This window comes from Notolabrus celidotus, chromosome 8 (assembly GCF_009762535.1).
Source record: "Notolabrus celidotus isolate fNotCel1 chromosome 8, fNotCel1.pri, whole genome shotgun sequence".
In the NCBI taxonomy this organism is placed as follows: Eukaryota; Metazoa; Chordata; class Actinopteri; order Labriformes; family Labridae; genus Notolabrus; species Notolabrus celidotus.
Genome location: NC_048279.1, coordinates 12703532 through 12729432, shown reverse-complemented (window position 1 = coordinate 12729432; position 25901 = coordinate 12703532). Strand labels below are relative to the sequence as shown.

Sequence of the window (25901 nt, the reverse complement as noted above, 5' to 3'; positions counted from 1 at the left end):
TGAGGATGCACACATGAATATTCAGTTGAGTCCACAGTCAGGTACAACTGGTCTGTATTTACAGGACAACAAAACATTATGCACATTTTTCTAGTTCATTTGCAGCTTTGGCTTGTTTGGTTACATCACTGGTATTCAGATTTATTTCTTTATTGATGAAAGCCTTTATGGAATATAAATTATAGACTTCATTGAAATAAAATGTATTTGCCAGTAATCTTAAAACTTAAAGATCTTAATATGAATAGAAGAAAGGGAAGATGTATTCAGCTTAAGTCTACACATGGTGGTTACATTGCATGTTGCCTCCTCAAGGTTTCTGTCTCTGCGACCTTGGCTTCTGGTGGGATTGAGTGATCATTCAGAGTGTCAGAAGAAGTCTGACCTCTCTCTCTCTCTCTCTCTCTCTCTCTCTCTCTCTCTCTCTCTCTCTCTCTCTCTCTAGAGTGGCTGTATGTTTGTGATAACACTGGACACCATCATCGCTGTGATGGATGCTCCAGGCCAAGGTCCTGACAGAGACGAAGGGTGATAAAGGGAGGGGGGGAGTCAGAGGGACACCTGATCATTGGCAGTATTAGATTGCTTACAGGAAAGGAAGGTTGTTGCTTGGCTGTGACAATGTATCATCAACAAATACATTTGTATAGTCTCTGTTTTTTCACTGTAGTTTCAATACAGTGATTTCTTGAAATTGGCCTCCTGTTGCTCAAAAGCCAAACTACACGGTGTGTATGTAGAGTGGCCTCAGCTCTTTTATAGCATTGCAAGGGTTTGGTAGCTATAGACTGTCATTGCTGAGAAACTTAGTGTGCATTGTTTGATTTCCACTCACTATGTGATCAAAACATGACTTTGAAAGATCATTAGAAGTTTCTCTGATTAATAGAATAGCCGCTAACAATGTGTTTGCAGAGGACAATGCAGTGATTTGCACAGCTTGTAAAGTTAATTGAATACACTGCTAAATTACCAAGCACCTGCACCTCTCAGCTACTGCTAAATGGAGGAGAACACCACCTCTTTATTGTCCCATGCTCTTTGTCTTCTGATATTATCTTCTGCCTTTGCAGGAGTATTTCACTACTTCAGATTGTACAAAGGAGTTTATGAGAGTTTAAGTAAGGCTCTGACTCGAAGTGGAGGGGTCTTGTCTCACCCTGTGGGGATTCTATTTCCCATAGCCAACTGTGATGGGTTCATATCTGCCTGCTGCGGCCAATTTAACATTAACTTGTCCTCATTCAGCTCTCCTTCTTCTCTGAGCTCTGTGGTTGACACCTTTAAAAATAAACGGCAAATGTCACAACTTTTTTTGCTTTACTTATTGTCTGAGACATTGCTGGACAGGATCCATTATGTATATGTCCTTGTTGTTTGGCCTGCTAATTTAGCATGCTAACCGAAGCTAACATTGTAGCCACATTGTTTACAAATATGATGCTAACGGAAACTAACGGTTCAACCTCACCTTACGGTCTATGGTGTCAATAAGCAGAAGCGAAATGTACCAGAACTCTTTTCCGCGGATTGATTTGACATGACGTTGATGAAAGTTAATAACCATCGTCAAGGGGTTCTGACCAATCGGAATCAAGCATCTTACACAGCCGGAGGATCAGTAAGAGAGCCGGATAATAAGCAGACATATAATTAACATATAATTGGCTTAGTGTTACTTGTTTCAAACAAGACACAACTGATGAACATGTTAGCAAAAACCTCACCTACATCCAGTTATGAAGAGAGCTCTGGCTATGCAACAACACATTTCATACATCAATAATTCATCTTGATTAGACATTGTTTTTGTAACGCTCCTCCTTGATTCCTCGCCGTACTCCTCACTCCACTCACTTGTCACTGCTGATCTCCCAGCATTCCTTGTGACTGAGCTCCCAGCATGTTGTTTCCTGGGGCTGTCAGGTCAGGGGCAGAAATAGCAGCAGCTTCTCGGTCCCCAGGGATGCTGTCGGCCTCACTGACCCTGGCCCTGTTCTTATCACCTGTCTACCGGGGGCCATATTCTCCTGGGGCACTGGGCACTGATTTGGAGTCTGTAGATTACATCTGTAGTCTGGTGGCTATCATTAGAAGAATGACTCAAGTCCTCAGCATGGCAGAGGATGGAGGGCTGTTTGAGAGCTTTATAATGGGTTTAGATGGGGACAGCCTGGCTGGGTTCTATGAGAATGAACGCTCTGACACAATTTGATGGAGTTACATAATCATGCTTCAGCCCCTGAGATGATTGCTCACCTGGTTTGTCTCTAGCTTTTTGTATTCTCATTCTAAACAATTAATCTGCACTCTATTCAGCAACACAAACTTTTTGTGAATAAGCAGGAACCTTTTTTATTTACCTGGCCTCTGCCTTGAACAATGAACTCCTGTATAATTAAGCTTATTTTTATACCACTTTGCCAGACTGTTGTGTGTGCCAGAGGTTTGTTTTGGCCTATTTCCAGAGGGTCAGCATTGTAAATAAATGTCCTGTGTGTTTTTCCAGTTGGTCCTGGCTAAAGCTTGCATGTACTGCCATTTGGTCCAATTATCCCTCACTCTCACCTGATGCTGCTAATTTGGTCTGATGACAAAGGTGCTTTCTTTCCCTTGTCAGTCACACAAATGTAAAATAACCTACTTCGAAGGGAGTGTCATTATTTGAACCAGTGGCTGAGCACTTATCAGACAGGGTAGCAGGTCCCAACGGTGCTGCCAGCATTGTGAATGAAAACAATGAACTAACAGAGACTTGAGTGTGGGAGACCGGGAGTGAGAATTAATCATGCTCGCATATTTCTATTGGCCACACTCCTGTCCTGAGAAGGGAAATAAACTAGAGTCATGCATACATTATCTCCTGCACCCATGGATAAATGTATGCCCTCACACTTGCTGGTTCACACGCTGCTGCAGCATACACTATGCATGCTCTGTCGTCAACTTCTAAGCATGCAAACAGTGCTCAGGCTATGAAGCATGCAAGTCTGTTAGACTTTTTAAGTGCTGCGAGTCCTTCGGGATTCATCCGGTGAAATGGAATCAGCAGCTCTGTCACGGCAGCCCATATGCTCCGAAGTGAAGCAGCAAAGTCCTTCAGTGAGCTATTCAGGTAGGCAGAAAGGCCAGCTGGTTAGCCCCCCATTATACCCTCCACAGAGTGTAGGGCCACTCACATGCTCCTTGAGGAAGATGGAGCAAAATGAGAGATAGTGAACCCAGCTGTTCTGGCACAGGCTTTATATTAGGAGGGCGGTCTTCTCTGCTTGTGGATGCAAGATCATCTGTTTATTGCCAGATGGGCCTTTAAAGAGTCTCTAATAGCCTGAGATGTCTTATATGAGTTAATTTTCCTAACTTTTCCAGGATCAAAAGAATTCCTAATTTGTAGTTGTGTTACCTTTACTGCCCTTATTTTTAACCCTCATGTGAGAACCTGTTTCCTGACCATGGGGAATAGCTCTCATGCATTTAGGGGGTTTGACATGTAAGCGAATACAAAACTAGGAAAGGGGATTCCTCCACTTTCTAACCTGATGCAGCAGTGTGTATGTATGTGTGTGTTAATTGTGTGCGTCAGCCTGTATGAGTGTGTGAAAAGTAGAGACAGTGGGAGAGAAAGCCTTGAGCTTACCCAGCTTACATAGGTGTCAGACCTCACAGCTTTAGAACGAGTGTTGACAGAGCTACACACTGATCTTATTGTGTGAACTGCACACAGTGCAGTCTGGAGTCAGTCTGAGACACAGTTCTGGTGACTGATGGCTGCAAACATTTGAGAAACTATTCAATCAGGCAAGGCAGGTTTGATGAACAGAATGCTAATAATTGATATGACTTTGAGATAAAACAATGCTGCAATATCATTAAAGCAGATGAGACTTGTGCTGTATCACCAGAAATCCCATTCGTGATCAGGTTTGTCACTGTCCCATCTATCTGTTTAACAAAAGATAACTTGCTAACAGCTTGAGGCTATCCTGGTTTCAGGCTACATGATCAGCCAGTTATATTTTCATTGGAAACCAGTTCCTGTAATATAATATTCCTTGAGAAATGGTTGCTAAATCATAGCCCAGCTACCAAAACAAGCTAGGCCTATAGTGGGCCTGTGGTGCTGAAGGTTTCTCTGCTTGTCAAGGAATCGTTTGTGGGCCTCTGGTAAAAGAGTTGCACATTTTATCCTCTCCTAAATCAAGAAAACAAGACTAAAAATACTAGGTTAGATAAAGTTGTGTCTGCTTCTGCATTGGCTGTAGAAGTAAGCACGTTTGGCTAACGGAGCAATCCAACCTGGCATTCCTCTTATTATTACTTTTCAGGGTTATAGGTTTTATCAAAACAGGATCCATCCACTCATCTTGCCTGTATATCACTTCATTATAGTGAAATCCAATATTATCACTTCCAGTGTTGCCAGATGGGAAATGTAGAATTATCGTACCAGAGACTCAAAATTATCATATTTTGGGGAAAATTATCGTACATCCGTCATAACCAAAACAACAAGCTTACTGTTGCGCGATATAGTCACTCTGTGTTAATAGCATCCTACAGGCACTCACAGCTTTGTGGCTTCAGTACAGAATGCTCATTCACCGCCCCACATCAGCAGCTATGATCAGCAGCCAGTGTTGCCAACTCCTCAGTGAGGAAAGTAACTATTGGCTGTCCTAAAGGTAGCTAGAAGTCGCTCAACGATGTCATCATTTAATTTGCATGACTTGAGTTGTAATGGATGCTGTAAGAGAGATGAGTAACGTTGAGGGAGAGATAAAAAGAGGTTAAAAACACCCTAAATATGTTTATAGCTACACTGATACATCAACAGTCTGGATGCGGAGGGGTGAACACCTCCTGCTCTGAATGCTGCCTGGAAAGGACTCACAGCAGCATCCACTGCTCGTTGAGTAGAGTAAGAACGATACATGCTTTCATGTCAGTCTCCAAAAGTCTCCATTTAAAACCAGAAAAAGTTGCTAGATTTGTTGCTTGTTGCTTTTCGAAAAAGAGTCGCTAGAGGGGTCTATAAAGTGGCTAAGTTGGCAACACTGAATGCAGCTCCAACTCAGTTGTGTTACACTAATGTGTCCTGACTGAGCTCTCACGGAGGAGCATCATGATTGGGTGTCAATCATACTCTTTGTTCTGAGACAAACGTCACTCGTATCTCATGCCTCAACCAGCTACGATTGGCTGGAAACGTCACGTGGTAGAAAGATACCTTTAGGGTTCACAATAAAATGTCTGGCAGACTGGGGAAGGCCGATTGCAATCACACTTTCACGAAACGGTCAAATTATCATACATTTTGCCATTTTTGGGATTATTGATCGTACATTGTACAGAGGGCCAAATTATCGTACAAATATGATAATTATCGTACGTCTGCCAACACTGATCACTTCTGTCTTGTTTTTTGGTTTGTTCTCCAGGTATCCTAGCTGTTTTTGTAGCATTATGCTAGCCTTACAGCGCTCACCTCCAAAAAGCTATTTTTATGCAGCTTTAACAGAGTCTGACTTGTTAGCTTTAGCCACCGACTTTCAGCAAACTATAACATCACTGTACTTAGTATAGCCCATTACAGATCATTTAAAGCATGGTTTTTAAGACTCAAAACATTAAATATTCAACCAGAGAAAGCATTTCTAAGTCATGCAGGTAACCTCAGTTAGCCGCTTTGAGAAATCTGCCTCCCATTCTGTCATTTCAACTGGCAAAACAAACTTTGAGGAGCTTTTGTTTACTGCTGTGACAATGAACCCATTGTTTCAAGAGGTTATTTAATTCTTGTGAGCTGTTATGTGCAAAAAAACTTGACAACAGTAACTAAGCAGGGCTTAGCAAACAGTCAATTCAGCTTGCAAAAAAGGTCATGTTGATGATTGTATACATTACCAAACTGTGCCTTTTTTGTCTCCTACAGCTTATCACCAAGGATCTTCAAGTGGTGAACGAAGCTCTGGATCAATCCGGTGCCAGCGATGTCGGGAAGCATGCAAAGGAGAGGTGGTTCGAGTCCAAGACACCCACTTTCATGTCAAGTGTTTCACCTGCACCGGTAAGATATAGAAACTTGATCCAATTACAACAACACAGGATGTGTAGCAACAAACAGCTGAAGTTGTTTTACGAAGTCTCTGGGTCATAAATGTTGTGAAATTTAAACAAGATGGGATTCAGATTCCTTGAACAGAATGTGGACAAGTCATCTATCTTGGTCAATGCCCTCAACACTCACACCCACACACACATTCTGACAAATACACACTGCATCCCCCCGCTCATCCATCTCAGAGTGCACATGCTGAGTGCTACTATTAGCCTACGGAGGGGATTGGATCGGATCAGAGACGGTGCCTTGCAGGGGACTTAGGCTCCTGCTAAGGTAGCTTGTTATCGCCCTGCCAACTTGGAGAGGATTTTCCCTCGGTTGTACGCTGCGGTCTAATGAGACTAACTCAACAAGCTTTGCCATGCTACAAGTGAGCACTGCTGACCTACAAAAGATGCAGTGGTGACATAACCTCTTATCCTCCAGCAAAACAAATAAAACGGCATGGCTTTCTCTTTTTAATGGTTTTTGATTTGGTATTTTTTATTAAGTTATGATTTATAGCTTTCTTTGCTCATCCATCTATTTAAAGAAATAGCCCATTCTATATTTTTGAAAGTAAACTAGCCAGCGAAATGTAGATAATTGAACCTAAATAGCTGTAAACTTGTATTTTTATGGCCCAATATGCTTCAGAAACACGCAAAATGGCAAATGTTCAGCTTCAATATATGCTAGAGGCCATTTTCATGACTAAAAAACTTAAAGGGTTTTGATCTGTTGAATGAGATGTTTTATTTTTGCCTCAGCCACATGACAGAACCATCTTATCCAGAAAGAATGACTCAGGGTTTTCTTGAACATGATGCTGATAAGTTAAACTTAGAGTCTTAAAGGCACCATTATGATAGTGCAAATTAAAAGGGAGTTGTTTGTTTATTTGTCATGCTGCTGTTCAGCCTGGAGCGAGCCTGCTCAGTACTTTGTTAATAATGCCATTTTTAGAGCGAGGACAGTCATGAGTTCCTTTTTTCATTTGCAGATGACTTTGGAAAAGTCCCCAGAGGGATTTAGAAGAAATGCGTACATAACAGTCACACCAATTCCTGTAAAATTAAGAATATACCAAATATAATTTACAACACTAATTGATAGAAATGTTGATTATCACAGAATTTAATGGTTTGCAAACCATTTAACCCTATATTCAACTTAAATAAAGTGCAAAGACAGCATATCAGATGTTGAAACTGAAGAAATGATTGTTCTGTCCTTGTGTTTTAATGATATTGTAGCGATAAAGATATCCCCTAACTCTTTGCAATTTCACATCAAGGAACATCATTCTATAATTTTTTAACAATTTGTTCACACATTGCAAAAGCAAGAACAAGAACAAGAGCAAGAGCAAGAGCAAGATTTGGGAGTTGGCCCTCAAATTGTGTTTTTTTAAGCATTATACAACTTTTTCAGAGTTTTAGTGTCCCTGTCAGAACTTAGACCATAATTGGTTGTGATAGTATCAACGAAATGTTAAAAGTTGTGACATTTGCCTAATTCATTTTTCGAAGGCGAGTCACCTGCAACGCCTGGAGAGGAAGGAGAGCTGAATGATGACAGAAATCAGCTATTTCTGTAGAAGTCTTATTCACTATATCTAACATTGTAGTGTCAATGAAAATGTGAATTACAACAAATAATCAGCAGAATGTCTTAATTAGACCATGACTTAAAATGTTTGTTTAATTTTTACTCATCTTGCAAGTAGACCGAGAAGAAAACGTTGCTATGGAAGTAGCCTATTACTGACTGGAATCAGAGGGAACAGGTGGGGCATGTGCCCTACCAGATTTTTTAAATTTGATAATTTATTTTTAATTCCTTTATTGTGTTTTATTACCATCAGTTCTATAGGATCCTCTCATCAAATATAGTATTTCAAGTCAAAGCAAGTCTTCTACTTGTGCTTTATATCATAACTCAAAAGCATCCACCCTACTCCCTGTAATTGGTTTCATCCAAAAGACACTGCATGACATTGTTCCTGGATAGCTGGTAAACACAGACACGCAAGCAACAGGTAACTGTGGGTCACTGTGTTTCTGAGTTTATTAGAGCATCAACCCTTTTTATGAAAACATGTTGACATAAAATGTTATGAGTTAAACATCCTGTCTGGAGAGTTTAGTGCTGTGTGAATGTTATGACAATGATAGTGCTGACAGTTGTTACAATCACAATATTACAGGAGAAAGTTAGCTAACACTAAATTCTACAAGATAATTTGAGGTTGAGATGCAGAGGAGAATATGTTCCTTCTTTAAACAAAGAGCAGAAAGCCCCTGAGGCTGATAATGCAGAGAAGTAGGTTATTTTTAGTGAGATGATATTTAACTGTATGAAATAAATGTGATTTCAGTGACGGGAGAGGACCCAGATAAATTACTTAAGCACACAGTGTAGAGATGTAGATGAATGTTTAACTTTATTTAAATAATAGTACAATGTTATTAACATCAACATATGATGTAACAACAAGAACATTTCCCTTTAATGTAGAATAACTCTCAACAGAATCATATGCATAATATTTTTATTTTATTTTAATTTAACTTAATTTGAGTTTATTTGATTAGGAAAATGCACATTAATCAACATTTCAACAGTATGCCTCAATGTAAATATGCTGGAGTTAGCACAATAGCTAAATTTCATCCGCAGCCCTAAGGCAGGTACTTACATAAAACACAAAGATTTTAAACTACAGGATGTCAGAAGAGTTAATAGGACACTACACAAACTGACTTACAAACACATTTTACATACAAAACGTTTGTGACATTATAAAAACAGGATGGAAGGTGAGGCCAAAGCCCCCGGGAACAGGCATCAAGTGAGAAAACAGATTATTCATGTGTGCATGACTGGTTTGTTTTTAACCAATGTTTAAGTGTTTTTTTTTTAAGGTACCATAGTCCTCAACTCCTTAATGTGAGCTGGTAGTTTGTTCCAGGACTGTGTGCCTCTGACAGACACTACCATTTGGCTGAATTTGGTTTTACGTCTCGGTACATCACAGTCCCCTCTAGTTTGTGCTCTAGTGTTTATCATATTGTGTTGTTTTTTTTTAATAAATTTGAGCAATGATGGAGGGGCGAGCCCATTTAAAACATTAATTTTGAAATTATGATTACACCAGTGTGTTTATCACCTGAGTGTTACAGTTGGAAAAGATGGAGCCAAGTTGAGTTGTTTAGCTCGAGAATGAACTCCACCCAGCTCATTTCATATTTTAAATTATTGATCCAAATTCAAAAAGTTACATGAAGTATCAGATCAATGTGGTAAAGTGAAAACATTATATCCCTCTGAGATGTAGAGAAGCAGAGGAAAATACTAGTAAGAAGTAAGTGAATTGAAATACTAAGTAATTTGTCCCTCAAAACTGCACTTCAATGCATATTAAATGTTCTGTTTTACATTTATCTCTGGTAGTTTTTGTCAGTCTTTTCATCTGATCTATTTTCTGACTTATGCAATTATTTTTAAATCTGGATTTATAATATGCTGGATGATGTATAGTGAGCAGGTGGTTATTCAAGGGTGAGACAAGACCCAGCAGCCTTGCATCAGAGTCCTGCTAACCCTGATGGGATTCAATATCCCTATCCACCTGCTTACTATACACCATCTCTTACATATTCTTGATGTTTTTATTAGATAGATATTATATTACACCAGCTAGACATCATACTCAGACACATTATTGATCCATGTTATATTCTTCGTTAGGTTTAATTTCATGTGTATCTTTATTTACTTAATATTTGACCATATCTATTTAGTTGTTTACAGATTTGTTCCTGGTTATTCTCGTTTGTTCGGTATCTTTCGAGCGTTTTTCTCTGTACATCCTGCTGCCAGCTGTTAGCAACATATAGAGTTTAACATTTTTCAGTACATTGAAACTAAAAAAAGTAAGATAAGTCCACGTCACTGGCGGTTGCTTCCCCCCCCACTTATTTCAGAGAAACTTTTCATATCCTGCCCACTCCTAAAAATGAGTCAGTAAGATGTACATTTTACTGCCCAAACTTTCCCTGGCAATCATTCAAATCTGTGTTTTTACATAAGTCTGGTCTTCAGCAGCTGTTGTTGGGGAAAAAAGCTGAGTTAGTTGTGTGTCGCTGTTTGAGCAGCACAAACGTCTCTCCAGTCTCTAAACTCACTAAAGGGTATTCACTGGGGGCTTGTTGTTTCGTGCTCCAAACATGAAGCCATCACACATATGAAAACACATGTATACAGTGCACACATATGAACATGCACAACCACACATGTGTCTGCACGCTTGCTGTGGTTGTGAGGGGTTGCTGTGGTAACGGTGTGAAGGGGGCACCCAGGCCCTGGTTGGTGGATATTCTCAGCATCTCTATGGTGCTGTTAACCAATCAAGAGGCTCTACTCTGTGCCCCTGAGAAAAAAGGGGGTGAACACAGGAAGCAAGCAGAAAAAAAGAGAAGAAGAGGGGGGATGGGGGTACTGTTTTTGTGTCGCCTAAACATTACATCATCACTTGAGTGTAATACCAATCTGATCCTCACTTACTCCTCTTCCTTTTCATTTCCTCTCTCACTCCGAGCAGCAGTACAGTTAATGGAAAACTGTCATGGATGAGCATCATGTTAAATACACCTATCAGGCAGATCCTCCCTTCTCATGTTCCAGAGAGCTCTCCATGTCCCATGAGGCAGTGGGGCACACTATTGTGCAGCCAGACTCTGCAACATCCCTGCCTGTAATATGCTCTCCTGTACGGGCCTCTGCACAGCCAGCAGTTTTCTAAAGCTTTTATTGTTCATGCATAACCCCCCTTAAACACAAACATGTTGCATGTCCTTTTCAGCTTCACCTACTGTCCTCTATTGTCTGCTATTCCAATCTCTGCTTTTCATTAGCTCCCCTTGTATATTTTCTGAGGCTCAATGGTTACAGGATTTAAGATCGAATTGCTATATTTTCTCCCATCTCTCAGTCGTTTTTTCCACCCTTTGTTTCTTTCCCCCTTTCTTTCCTGATGACAGTCACTCAAGCATGAAATCAATTTCTCATCTGGGACAGGATGACATTGGCATGCAGGGCGTACGATTTGGAGGCTAATGGCTAAACTGTATTATTCCAACGCAGCAGAGTGACAATACGCCACCAGCAGCCAATTGCCTTATCCGTCAAATATGTTTATGAACTCTGACTGAGGCGGGTGTCAACATTTGATTTCATTCTTTGCCGAGAAATTAGCGTGTGTACCCAGGTTATTGACCCTGACCAATGATATTGTCTGCATCTCAGCCCAATCATTCCCACCACAAAACCATGACAGAAAATCTTAGCTACTGCCACATTTTTCCTCCTGCTGCTTTTCTTTTTCTATCATTATTTCTGTCTCCTTTTTTCCTCCAAAGGGCTGACTCTGCCCCATGTAGCAAAACGTACATCCATCCTGTCTGTCACTTTATCCCTCCACATTTTAACAAACCACAATACTATCTGGAAGCTGCCTTATCATAATTCCTCTCTCATGCATTAGTCAGAAGACGATTGGATCACTAATCATGTGCATTTAACCTCTAATCTGAACCCATTATACAGCAGCTGATTATAGCATGAAGGAGCCGCCACGCAATCAGAAGTGTGTGGAAAGTGCTGAAGACAGAAGCCAGCTCACAAATTGATGCATCAACTCCAAACAGAGAGAAGAGCGAGTGTGTGTATGTGTGGATTATGAGGATCCTGTAGCACTTCTGTCTATACTGTAAGGGTGATGTGGTGTTGTATTACCAGCAGACGGGCTGACTCGTGCATACTGGCCTAATGACATAGTGACCACATTTACCCTGCTCCGGAGCGTAATTGGCACTCTTAGATTCCAACAGAAACAGCGGGGCCCGACAGTGGCACGAGTGCAGGGCTAACACACTCATAAATCACATGCAAAAAAGGCTAAATGTGCTTGTGTTTTCCCGTGCAGCCAACACACATAAAAGCACAGGCGCAAATACACAAGCAGCGACAGAGACAGATGCAAACACTCACACATTCGCACATAAACTGCCAGGCTGCTCCCAGTAGTTATTTATTTTCCCTGACAAAACAGATTTTTCTCATAAAATAGTGCAAAAGGGAATAGCAGATTTACCCAGACAGGTCAGATAAATACTTGACTGCTCTGCTAACGCTCAATGTCTAGCCGCTGTTCTCACCAGGGCTCTCGTAAAAAATCCCTGCATCCTTGTAGTTTCCTCTGCAAACCTGTTTCAGTCAGTTCAGCCTCTTCTTGGTTGCCATTAGCCCCCCATCACTCAACCTCTGTGCTAATAACATCAACCCACTGTACTGTGCAGCCGTTCTGCTCTCTGAGGGCGAGAACAAGGCCGAGATGGAGAGACAGACAGTGAAAAGAGGAAGTGAAAGACAAATAGCACTGGGGATAAAGAGAAAAACAAAGAGAGGTTATGAGGAGAAACAGAAAAAGAGACAGCACAAAAAAAAAAAAAAAGTGGGGGGTTACTGGGAAAGGGGAGCTTCCTGTAGCTATAGCAACCACTGGTACGCTAGTCCAATCACCACGCCAATGCCTGGTTGCTAGGGAGAGAATCCGGCAGAGAGGGAAGCGAGCACGGCAGGCAGCGGCGCTTTTCCCCGTCGACTCTCCAGGATCAGGGGTAGATGACAGGGATTATTCCTCCACTTGCCTCTTCGAGGCGTCACCTTCTAAAGGGATTTCCAAACACCGACACACTTATTGTCTCTAAGCGAGTGTACCTGTGAGAAAACAGTGCATCTATGTGTGCTGACTACACTGAGGTGGAGATGCTGAAGTGAGTAAGCTCAGTGAAGGAGTGATTTCTGAATGATAAAGTGCATCATTAGGCAACTACTCCTGCTGTGTTTGAGTACAGTACACATAAATCACTACCTCTATGCAGCTTGATCTCAAAAGAGTATATTCAAGGCTTATTTTGGGTCCCCATTCCTAACATCGTGGTTATCCCTCTGTGATCCTGTTCACGCCTCCTTTCCTCTCAGTTGAGCGTCTTATCAGCTCTCTGAGGGTTAAAAGCTGAAGGCCTCAGCAGCAGGACTGGTCTGCTGGTATGAAGGGACTCCGCTGGGCAACCATCTGTCTCCATCAAGAACCGCAGCCAAATTCTTGGGGAACCCTGTCACTCATGCATGATTTCTCTCTGCTTTAGCCTTTAGCTGTCTTCCTCTCTGTCTCTCTTCTCTTTCCCTTTTTCAAAACCACATCTCCTTCTGTTTTTTGTCTGGGGTAGCCACGCTAGCAGTTTTGATTTTTGGGTTGGAAATGTTGGTTAATGGTTTCAGACTAAAATATCTCAATAACCATTGGACTACATGGACTGCTATGCCGTATGTTGCAGATACTCATGTTCCCCAGAGGATATATCCCGCAGAGTCATTTTCAGTCTACAACTGCCAAGGTGTTGACATTTCTAGTTAGTAGTTACTTGTAAATAACCAAAAAGCTATGTGGGGGATTTTATATGAAACAAATGATATTCAGTGTCCCCATAGAATGGATCACAACGACTTTGATGATGTCTTTCTTAAGTGCCAGCAGCACATCAAAGTTTTCTCTTGGTTGTTTGCCTCCAGCCAGTTGAAAGGTTGGTCCAGAGGAATTCATCTCAACAACTATTGGAGAGCTTGTTGCTGACATCCATGTTCCCCAGAGGATGAATCATTTTGTTTTTATGGAGCTGTTCATTTTTAATTATCATCAGGTCAAAATCAAGTACAAATAGAAAAAAAGCCATCCCGGGTAGGTTTTGTGTCAAAATGCTCTGAAGTTATGTTTACAGTCCTTGTATATTTTTAAAGTACTGGGAGTAAAATGTTAGGTAACTCCTGTGTCTCAATTATACTAAATGATTAATATATATCATTAGGGACGAAGTTTAGTTGTGAGTTGGAAATAATGCATACAACAAGCCCTCTCAGCTCTTTTATTAAAAACTTCAGTAGAGCTTCTTTCTTTGTATCTATCATCCAATTAGCCACTTAATGAACGAGCCTAAAGCACAGTAGCCGTATATCTGAGTGCCTCAGTGTTAGCTAGCCTTTATCTCTTCCCCTAGTTTCATCCACTCTTCTTAATATGGTAACTTTTAGAAATGGCTGTTCACTAATGTTCACCCACTTCTCTATTATTGTACAATATGAATAACATTAACATAAGCCTCATAAGTACTCAACAGTGGTAAAATAATGTTTGCATGCAAGTTGTTTTAGTTCGTTAAAGTTAAATGACGGCATGATAAAGACTACAGGTATACTCTGCAAACAGACTGTTAGCTTTGATGTTATAATTTAGCTTCAAACACCATGCCTGAGAACAGACTCACAAAGCAACCAGTGTGGCTGTAGACTTTTGTTTGCTCCTCTTCCTGTCTTTCTGACCGCCTCCTCTCTCACCCTGTGATTTGGCACGACTTGAGAAAACACATTATTTACTCTTGAAGTGTTTCCTCCTGTCAGAGGGGCTCTGATCCAACAGGACAAGGGGAGGGCAGAGGAGCCTGGGCCCCATGTTGGCAGCACAGATGTGGGGGTGAATAGGTGATTACCTCCCCTGTTGGAACTTGTCACTGCCCCGCTACATACATGCCTCTCTACTAAACTGTGACTGCTGCTTATTATCTTGTAAAAAGACTTGGGAATTAGTTTAATGTAGACCGCAGCAGTGAAACAATAAGAATGTGCAGGAGGTTACTTTGATGTACTGTACAAAGCATGTCCATTTACTTAATGGCACATTATGAAGGCCAATCAGTGGCATAATGAGCTCTAAGGAGAGTCACATTGAGGGAAAAGGGGAAGGTTGCAGACTTGTGAGAAAAAAAAGGTGCAAAATGAGATAAAGTAGAGACCTTGTGCTCAGAGCCACAAAGATTTGGAAGCTGTCTTGAAACGGAAAGACGTGGAAAGAGAAGGGGAGGAGGCAGGGGGTGGTGTCTGCACTATTTTGGGGTTCCGGCTCGGGACGACTTTGAGAAGGGAATTTTAATTGCGTCTGTTGGCTGGAGATAAATACCTAATCATGCAGACCCCCTGTGGGTGCGTAATCAGCGCTGTTCTAATGACCACAGCTGCAGAGACCGGCACATGCTAACCTCTAATCACTAGACTTATGATCTTTAGATGGAAACTTCTTGGGTTGCCAAAAAGCAGAAATATGAATGAGACAAGACGCATCTTCTGGTACCCCTCATTAGAGCCCAATTCACAGAAAAGATCATGAAATTGGCAAACAGATGAAAGAAAGTATTGGATGTAGTTTAGACTTGGAGAGCTGAGTTTGTTGGTTTAGCTAATTGATGATACATTTGATTGTGTCACAGTGACACAAAATAAAGTTACTGTATAAAACTCAACTTCACTTCTTATTTGAAACTACCGTAGACTGTAATTCCCTAAAGGCCATTTATAGGGTAGTAAAACAGACTTGTCTGGTTCTGCTTTGGTCGTGTTGGGCTGCTGTTTTTAAAGGGTGGGTATCCACACTATACAGGGTTGGTTTGAGGCAGTAACCAAAGCCTTTCCTCCAAGAGCCAAGCTAAGCCACACAGCTGTAGAGACACCAACTGTGACCCAACTCCACCTACCATGCCTCCAACTGCAACATGTGGAGGGAAATGTTAAAAGCAACTGGTTAAAGCTGAAATGGGAGAACTTGAAGAGTGGAGGGCACGCTCCTTTTGAAGTCAGCTTCAAAAAAGAAGTGGCTCTTGGAGGAAAGTTGGTGGAATTGTCCCCTTTTAAAGATCTAGTAACTTTCCTAAGGTCTTTTGGGAATCGAAAACCGGGTCCGACTTAGAATTGGTTCGAATTAATCAATTCCATCGGAATTGTACACCTCAAATGTTATCGATTCTTCTTAACAATTCATTTCCCAGCACGACGTCACTTCACGTTGCGGTATGTTGCATTACGTCACACACTCTGCGACGCAGAACTCCTTCAACCACGATTCAAAGTATTTTCCTCCAAGCTCCAGGGGCCACGTCGGGACTCACTTGGCCAAAAATGAGGCACCGAGAGCGTGTAAAATACCTCCGCGATGACCCCGGAGGAAAGGCTTTTTTCCTTTCCAAATTCAAAGTCTTTTCATCCAGGCGGGAGGGGCCATGTCCGCACTTACGCGGCCGAGAATGAGGTCAACGAGAATGAAGATGCACAACATTATTGGGGAAGTCACCTGAAATGTACAAACAAGTTGCCCTATGTGTTGTAAAAGTGTTAATGGTGTGTACAAAGCTTAATGCACTGACTGTAGTTATTGTAATTGTGAATTTTGGGGTTTGATTTCCTGATTGCAGAGTGATTTTGACGTTTTCTCAAAGGGTCAATATGCTACGTTCACAATAATCAAACGAGGCTGTGTTCTCAATAACTACATACGTACTGCACCGTGAGTTTACGTTGGCTGATTACCTAAGTGGCATATACAGCCTCAAGAATACTGGTGAAGTGTGAAATATTGCACAAATTATGATTGAACCTGTAGGTTAAATCAGTGGAAACTTGACTGTCATTTTAAGCTAAGCATTTTAGCCATCACATGAGATTTAAGACTGGTTTAAAGTTAAGATTCCTCACTGAGAACATTTGTTATTAGAGCCACCAGTTCACTTACCAAACAAAACAAAGTGCCACCAGCAACACCACATCACTCAGTCTGGGGACCTGGCTGTCTCTAGGGCAACTGTGGAAGGTTTACGTCTCCTATGGCAACTGAGGAAGGGGGCCGTCCTTTGCGATGATTCCAGCCAATCGTCCAGTCAGAGGAAAACAGTTTGATTAGCCGGAACAGGTGAACCAGCCAGCCAGCCCATCCAATCCAGTCTGAGCAGAGCCGGTCTGCTGGCTGTGATTTGGTCAGGCGTCCGTATGCTAATGAGTGCATTAGGCTAATTGAGCAGATTCCAGTAATTTGAAAATCAATCTGGGTGCAGATTGAAAAGCAAGTTGTTAATAAGAGAGAGAGAGTGACAGAGAGGAGAGGGGGAGAGAGTGGAAGAAAGGAAAACAGAGAAAATTATAGAGCAGATATTCACTTCTATTTAGTTTTGGAAGATTTTAATCATTTTTATCAAATTAATGCAATAGATCATTTTTATATTTTGCTTAGCAGAGAGATGAATAAATGTGGAAATATTTACTCTTTCATTTCGCCTTTCCATGAAGGCATCAGATAGCCTATGATTTGGGTTTCTGGTCAGAGTAAGTCTGGTTTTTAAGGCAGCTGAGACAGTTTTTGAAGCTCTGTGTCGTTTTTCAGCGGTTCTGGAAATGTGGGCAGCACGCACACACGCACACATTTTTGTGGACATATATTTTTAAGTCTTAGTCAAGATCCTTCCTCATGCATCTTCCCTTCTTCTGCACTTTTTCAGCCGCCCTGCCTTGATGCCAATGACCTGTCGCAATGATAAAGTTCCATCATCATATCTCAGCATACACACTGTCCCATTTCATCATCCCAGCTCTGCTCACACACACACATGAACACACACACACAGTGCCATCTCATCTGGGATGGATTTATGTGTTTCCATCCTCCTGTGGGAGCTGAGATTGTTTTGTTTTTAAGTGAGGGCCCATTGATCTTTTATTACACCATTAAGTCAATACGCTGCACTCATAAACAGCTTGAGATTAAATGAGCCCCTTTGAAGGGTTTATGTGCTTGTGTGTGTGTCCATCTGCGTCTGTGTGTCTGTGAACCCTGAGTGTGCCAGCAGCCGGGAAACTGGTGGCTATAAGGAGACAAATCACAGCAACTTCAGACTCTATAGCATGGCCTGGATGAAGGCATTCATCAACAGATTTGAAATGTACTTTTATTTACTTTGGCTAAATCCAGCCTTGTTTTCTGGAGGTGTAGTGTAAGCACGTTTCCAGACATCCCTAATATTGTTGAGGTCATAATAAACTGTTCTTCATGTAGATTATATTTCCAGTTTTTCATGCAGAGATTAGTAAGTGGTTTGGTTTTAGCGTAGGAGCAGTGTATTTTTCAGGTGTATGTTTCCATCTGCTACATTCGGATCAATTACCACTACCAGAACAGAATTTGAGCAGTCGAGAAAAGTAGAGCAGACACAACTTTGGCTTGAGGCTTTCTTTGTTTTGGGATCGACAGTAAGTGTATGCTCTGGAACAAAAATGTGAGCAAAATTGAGTTGTATTATTTAGCACTGAACTTATTTATCTAAGCGTTTTTTGGGCTTGCTACAATGTTTTGATTGTGAGTTTAGTCTAACAGTAAATGATGTGTAAAGCTTTAGATTTAAACATCCTCTTCATGACCACCTTCTTCATCTGAGAATCAGAGAGCTTGTAGAATCTGCTCGCTAACAAAAGCGGAAGTCCAATAATCTTTATCATGTAGGTTTCAAACTTCTATGTTTTCTGTATCATGTAAACATTTAATTAATACTTTTTGCATACACTAAGATATGAGGATCAACGCTTTTGTTGTGTACAAATGTAGATAAATTAAAAAAGTGCAAGCAGCCAATTAGCTTACTTTAGCGTTCACACATTGTACTTTATCTAAAAAGTCGATGTTGTGGACTGCTACTTTAAATCTCTCAGCTCATCATTATGCTCGCAGCTATCACTGTTATCTCTACCGGGCTGTAAGCATGTCCTAATTCTGCTGTTATCTTTGGGTGCATTAAACATTAGGCTCAACAGAGGACGACTTGCTTTGAGTCAGCCCCAAGTGGTTGTTTGAGGAACTGCAGTTAGTGGCACTTCTATGTAAAGGTTGCTACTAGCCCTCCTGGAGTTGCTTCTGGTTGCCTGGTGGCTGGACCTGACCTTAGACTGTATAAATAATGGACGTAGTATCCGTGACGTCACCCATCTGTTCCTGAGCGCTGTTTTGAAGCCAATCGTCGGTGGGAGCCATATTGGAAATGCTGAACTCAACGAAACTTAGTGTGAGGTAAAGAGGAGGGGTTTGAGCCTCCTAGACAACAGCTATGAGGCCTGCCTGTCAGTCAAGTCAGTCATGTCCTTATTTGGGCAAAACTCAACCAAAACAAAAAAATTCAACCCACCGCACAGTGTGTGCCGATAGAGAAATTAGCTATGCAGACCTAAGCCGTTTTTAACCAGGCTGTAAACATGTTTATTAATGCTGCAAATATCGTCTTTTTTGAATTGGTGTGTATGTTGTTTCCGTTGTCTCTGCAGCCAGCCTCAAGCGGCTGCTTGATGAATTGCGGTTTATAACACTTTCACATGGGCTTCATATTTTGAGACCTGAGGCTGCTGCATGGTCCTGACCTGGAAATGATCTGACACTAAACCTCTTGTACAACAGTGACTGAACATAGCAATTAGAGTTTGAACAGCAGCAGGAGCAGGGGAAACAGCTGTCCTGGTGATGAGCAGATCTTAAATAATTTACATTCTATCTGTTATGTGTTTAATTTCTAAAAATTTTGGATTTGAGCAGATTTATTTAACACATTAGCTACAATGTGTCCCGCTGCTTCGGGTTTGCCTGCTTTGCAATAAAACTAGCTCTCATCAAGCAGTTATAGTTTTCCCAAAATGTCAACCTTTTTTGAGTAGAACTGATTGGCTGGTGTGAATTTTATCACCAGCTTAGCTTTTACTTTTAAGTTGAATTTGTGTTACAGTAGCGCTGTGATTCCAGCGCCCATGACAGTCACAGCTGATTGGAATCCCTGGGTCATGGCTTTAATGCCCTAACACAAGTTCAACACTGGTAAAGGTTTACAATGTCTAGGACTGTTTACACCGCATGGGACCCTCATCAACGCCATGTGTCTCATGTCACATCTAGAGATTACAATAACTGTCATTTCTTCCTATTGGATAACCATCCTATTGGTTTCTCTGGTACAAACCAGAGACCGGCAACAACAGTGGCCACACACTCTGTGAAAACCCCTCCCCTCTATACTATTACACCCACTGGAGTTCTCTCTGGTAAATTGCAGAGTGCCGTAGCACATACTGTCTATGTAGGATACAAAATATAAAGACACGCACACACAAATGCACAAACTGAGTATTCACCTTGTGCATACAGGGCTAATGATTTCCTCGTCTTCTCCATTGGTATTTAATAAGTCTGTTGTCGATTTTCTGATGATGCTGGGAACTTGCTGTGTGTTGTTTTGCCTCCTTCTTCACTTTGTTGAACACAAAATGACTTTTCCTCTGATTATATCATTATATTCCCATCAGACCAAATTGGCTTACCACTGTCTGGAGCTGAATAACTTCCCAAGCAGTCATGCGTGAAGACAAACATTCACACATACACACAAACAAGCGCATGTGCACACATAAGCAGGTATAATAGACCGGAAAAAAAAACCTTAATGGAGCAAATATAAAAACAGGACTTTCCAGTCCACTTGTTATTCCATTTGATTCTAACAGTACATGGCAGGAAACAGGAAACACAATGTTATTCTAGAGAATTGAGGCCAAACGCATCATTTCTGCTTTTGTCTGAATCCATCAATGTACAATCAGTAGATCATACTGCATGCATTGGCCCTTTGAGTGTCCAGGTTTTTCACATTCTCTCTCCTGTTTTCTCCTCAGTGTGTAACTGTGATCTGGCGCGATCTGGATTCTTCCAGAAGAAGGGTGAATACATCTGTACAGCAGACTATCAGCGTCTGTACGGGACACGCTGTGACCGCTGTGATACCTTCATCACAGGAGAGGTGGTCTCTGCTCTGGGACGCACATACCACCCCAAGTGCTTTGTCTGCAGTGTCTGCTGGTAAATATGGATACACAAACACATCCATGCAATCTCCTGTGTGTAAAACTGTTTTGTACACATTTTGGGTTGGACAATAAAACAGCAAAATTATTGTTTTGGGGCTGTATTTTGGATCACCTGACAAAATGAAGAACAATATCAGTCTACTGTAAGCAATGTGTGCATTTAGTCTTCTTAAACATCATCAGCCTCACTAGTCAGTACCAGAAACATTAGTTGCTTAAACACATTATTTATATTTGTATTATTGTAGGCCTGAAATGCCAGTTAAATGCAGCAATCTACTACTAGTTGGGGCTGTAGCTCTGGCTAATGGCTACTGCAATGATGCTCTAATGCAGGGGTGTCAAACTCATTTCAGTTCAGGGGCCACATACAGCCCAGCGGTCTAAGTGTGCACCTCATGTACAGAGGCTATGGCCCTCGTCGCAGAAGTCTCGGGTTCGATACCAGCCTCTGCCATTTACTGCATTTCCTCCCCCTCTCTCTGCTCCCCAAATGTTCTGTCTCTCTTCAGCTGTCCTGTTCATTAAAGGCAGAAATGCCCCAAAAAATATAACCTTAAAAAAAAAAAGTGGGTGAACTGTAAAATCATTACATAATAGCCTTTAAAGAAGGACAGGTCCAAATTTTAACACACAGCGTTATGTCTACAGCAAAACAACAGATAGATTATAATAATGAAGAAGGTAAAGTTGACTATTATGGACCCCCCCAGCTCCAACATGAACAGTTTGCTTGCTGGACAGTGTTGTATGCAGGGGTCCAAAAAGTTGATGAATTTCCACTGGGTTATGCAAACTGCAAATATTCTTTTCGCTCACTTTGAGAAAAAAAAGTCCTGGAGTGCCATTCAGGTGCACTCAGTCAGCTGTTTGATTGTAGGACAAATTTGAAATAGTAGTTACTTTAATTGAAAAATTGCAGTTGATGACCTCTCTGTAATTTGTTTTGAACCGCGGGCCATATGTTTGACACCCCTGCTCTAATACCATAATGCTTGGGTGCTGGTTTGGCCTCGTGGTTGAATCATGCGCCCCATGTGCAAAGGCTGTAGTCCTCAATGCAGGCAGCCTAGATTCAATTAAATTCAAACCTGTGGCCTTTTACCAACCGATAAAGCTATTTTCACTTGTTGTGATTGAGCTGAACTTAATCACCTTCAGGAAATACAGATATTTTCTGCTCATGAGTCATGGTTTAATGGTTCTACTTGGACATCACATGCTTTCTGAAGTAGAGACTCTCTGTTCAGCTCTATTTGGGTGACCACCAACTTCTGATGAAGCTTCTGACTGCTTCACTTCATCACTCACAAGTCTGGAACTTTGTCGTACTGCTTGGTGCTCGACAGCTAGCCTATCATGGGTCTGTCAGGGACTTTTGCCATGACTGAAAACAGGGTTAATTGGTACAGTTGGAGTGAAGTGATACAGCAACATCACTCTCTTGCATATCCAATCACTTAAAAGCCCCTTTTATGACTCTATCCATCTTGAATCTGTATTAATTGGTAGTCGTACCAATATTTGATGATGCACAAAGGTTTTAATCCAACAGTAAAAGAAGCCTTTGAAAAAAAACCTTATTAAAGAAGAGGGAGCAAAAACAGTGATCCACCGTGGAGTCACATTACTGAATGAGAGATACATGAATGTTCCCTTTCTTTGCCATGAGTCACTGTTTTCTGCCCCATGAGCACGTTATCCCTCTTCAAATGGTGCTACCTAAGTTACATCTTCAAAATAAGAAATTCAAATAGGTGATTCATTCCTGTATAGTGGGTGTATTAATGCAAGATATACAGCCCATGAATCAGTGTTTCCTGAGGTCTTGGATGTCAATAGCAGTCTGATTAAAGCTCAGGCAGTCTGTCGTTTTGCTTAGTCGGAACACGATTCTAAAAAGAAAGCTGACCTGGTGTTTCACTCTGTTAGGTTTTTGTAGAAGTAGGCCATCTCTCTTTTGACCTCCATCACTTTTCATGTTAAGCTCCTCCTGAATGAACTAAGAGTCAGCATCCCCTGTCGGCTCCTTTCCCTCTCTTTTTATTTCCCCATTTTTGTCTCCTCTCTGCCTTTTGTGCTGCATCTGTTACAGCACCTCTTGCATTTTCATCCTTAATATGTGGGAACAAGTGTCTCTATTTTCCTCTTCCTCCTTCTTCTCCACCTAATTTTTTTCTTTTTGACTTGTTCTAAGGTTTAAACACAAGCATGTCTTTCCTCATGAAAGAGAGCAGTGTTTGTTTGTGTTATATCGTCTTCACTTTGGCTAATAAACAAGCAGTCATACCAAGAAGCCAAGGGGCAAAAAAAACTGAACCGACACCAACTGGCCAGAGACAGCCAGTGGAGCAGTCCTGGCAGTGATAGGGATGTCTCTCTGTGTGTGTATTTATGTGTGTGTTTGTGTGTGTGTCAGTGCATGTGGAGTCAACCAGAAGAGACAGCAAGAAGCCGAAGGGTGAATCTCTTCCTCCCTGCTCCGTCTGCCCTCTGTCACATTGCTTACAGTCCTTCCTTTTACCTCCTCTGCTTCTCCCCTCCTGTTTGTCCAACCCCCTCCTCCTCCTCCTCATCATCTGTCTTCTCCTCCTCATCATCATCATTACTGCCATCATCTTTCTTTCCTCTCTTAATCATCATTCGCATCACATCATCTTCCGTTGCGTCTTCATCATCGTCTGTCTTTCTCTTGTCATCCTAATGAAGGCAGATTGCAACTTACCAGGGCCAGATTTTTTTTTTTTTAAATAGCGGTGATCAAAGCAGGAGGGTGCACCGCTAAAGCCAGAAATAGCTTTTACTTCTGTGGCCAGTTTTTTACCCAAAAAAAAGGAAGGAGGGGAAGAAAAAACATGCATTAAATATGTAAACACGGTTAAATTTTTAAAGCGCTGAGAAAGGCTGACAAGGCAAGAGTGTCTTGAGGGAGAGAGCAACACACAGGTAAAGACAAGGTCAAGATAACATACTCTTCTCCAGCGTTTCCTGTGCTTAAAATGTGCTGCACACTGGGGAAGCTTTGGTTATACATGTGAAAGATTTATCTCATCATGCCTGAAAGTGGACACGGATACAAACCTCGAGAATAAGCTTCATACATCTAATTACACCTCTGTTTGATGCTCTGTCCAGCCAGTTGGTTCAATAAGAAATGAAACATGTCAGAAGTTAAATTACGATAAAAACACTGACTAAATAATGCTTCTTATCAGTTTTCTTATAGGTTCGGTCTTATCTGTATTTACAGATTTTATTACAAACCTTCCTGTGTATAATTCAAAAGTTGAAACGTCACTGATGGCACATCTTCCTTCCTCACTTGTTCTTCCATTCTGTTTTATGTATGGATAAAGTCTCTTTTAAATAATACAAAAGCACAAAGGAACATTCCTAGAATGCTGTATGTGCCATTTCCACACACACACACCACACACACACACACACACACACACACACACACACACACACACACACACACACACACACACACACACACACACACATCCAGGGAGAAACACTTCCACACAAGTCCTCTTACCTCCCTAAAAACACACTTTCCCATCCTCACAACCTCCACACCTGTGTGTGTATATAACACACAAACCTCTATTCTGCTTGGGTTTGTACATCCAAGTGCGCACATGGATGCTCTGCACTCCTGTGTGCTGACTGCGAGCTCTGCCGGAGACTCTAGCCTCCCTTTGGGTCTTGGCTCCGGCTCCAGGCCTCGGTGGGGGAGTAAAAGGATTACTGCCGTCTATGTCTTTTTAAACAGCCTTCCCTAAGCCTTTTAGCTTCCCATTCATTCTCACATCCTCCTCAGTCATAAAAATCAATCCCTGTCTTTGAAAAAAAAAATACTATAAAAGAGGAGAGAGACAAAATTGTGCAAATATGAAACTATAAAATTAAATTTTGTTGTGTTTGCTGTCATGTGCTCAGCAGTCAGTTTTTGTCAAACTCAGAGAGCTTATAAAAATGTTGAAAGCTGATGTTTAGGATTCTTCAAGTTTAGCTTTGTGGCTGTTGTCATGGTAATTTTTGGAGCCGAAAGTGACAAATAGAAATGTAATGACACGCTCAATTCTCGATTCACTACAATTCTTAATTCTTCTTCCTTTTTTATCTTTAATTTCTTTAAATAAATTATTTGCATGCAGTTTTTGTTATTGTTGTTTCTTATTTTTTACATTCCTGATTTGAAACAAGAAGGTGCATTCTCTGCTGCTAAACCACATACTGACATGCTACATACTCAAACAGTATGTGTCTACATACTGCCTTCTAACTTCATGGTTACTATGCTGTTTGCAAAATCCTAATGCACATTATCCCCACATCACATGACTTCACTTCATTTAGAGCTACGATTGCTAAGCTAGCACACCTGTCAGGCCATATATAGAATTCACCAACAACATTCACACTTTTGTTACATATACAGCTACTTAGTTGTTTATGTAAATATTTAACCTCATATAAAACATATTTCTTAGATTGGTATGCTGTTTTTTTTCTGGCTAATTAGCTCTGCTAACGTGTAGCTTGTAGAGCCATAATGCAACTTTGGTGCAACTGAGTTTGACTAGTGAGATTATGTCTCAAACAAAAAAAATCTGGCAAATCTGTTATACTTAGTAGTATGATAAAAAAAATAAAAAATAAAATAAAAGTATGATAAATTTGGATGCAGCCTTCTTTAACCCACTTCTGTCAGGTCTTTGTGCCTCTTATCAGCTACTGACGCAAGAGACGTAATGACGTCATACAAGGGAAGCCAAAAGCTAACAGCACCCCTGCTGTTAAAAAGAGTATCACAATTAATCCCATCATATCACTGATTTGAACTGTCCTGTATATGCACATCCCTAGTGTCCATATCTGGAGAAAAGGGTGAAGCTCAGGAGTAGTGCGGAGTCATGCAGAAGTCTATGCTAGGCTAATGATTTAGCTAGCTAACTTAATA

General features: G+C 41.2%; 1 protein-coding gene across 1 annotated transcript in view; it reads left to right on the top strand.

The window, feature by feature from the left end:
* The window catches only part of ablim3 (actin binding LIM protein family, member 3), a 63843-nt gene that overhangs the window by 5189 nt on the left and 32753 nt on the right, over positions 1-25901 (top strand). The window contains 2 exon segments of the mRNA XM_034689885.1: positions 5933-6067; positions 20741-20924. Coding sequence (XP_034545776.1) covers positions 5933-6067; positions 20741-20924 — 319 coding nt within the window.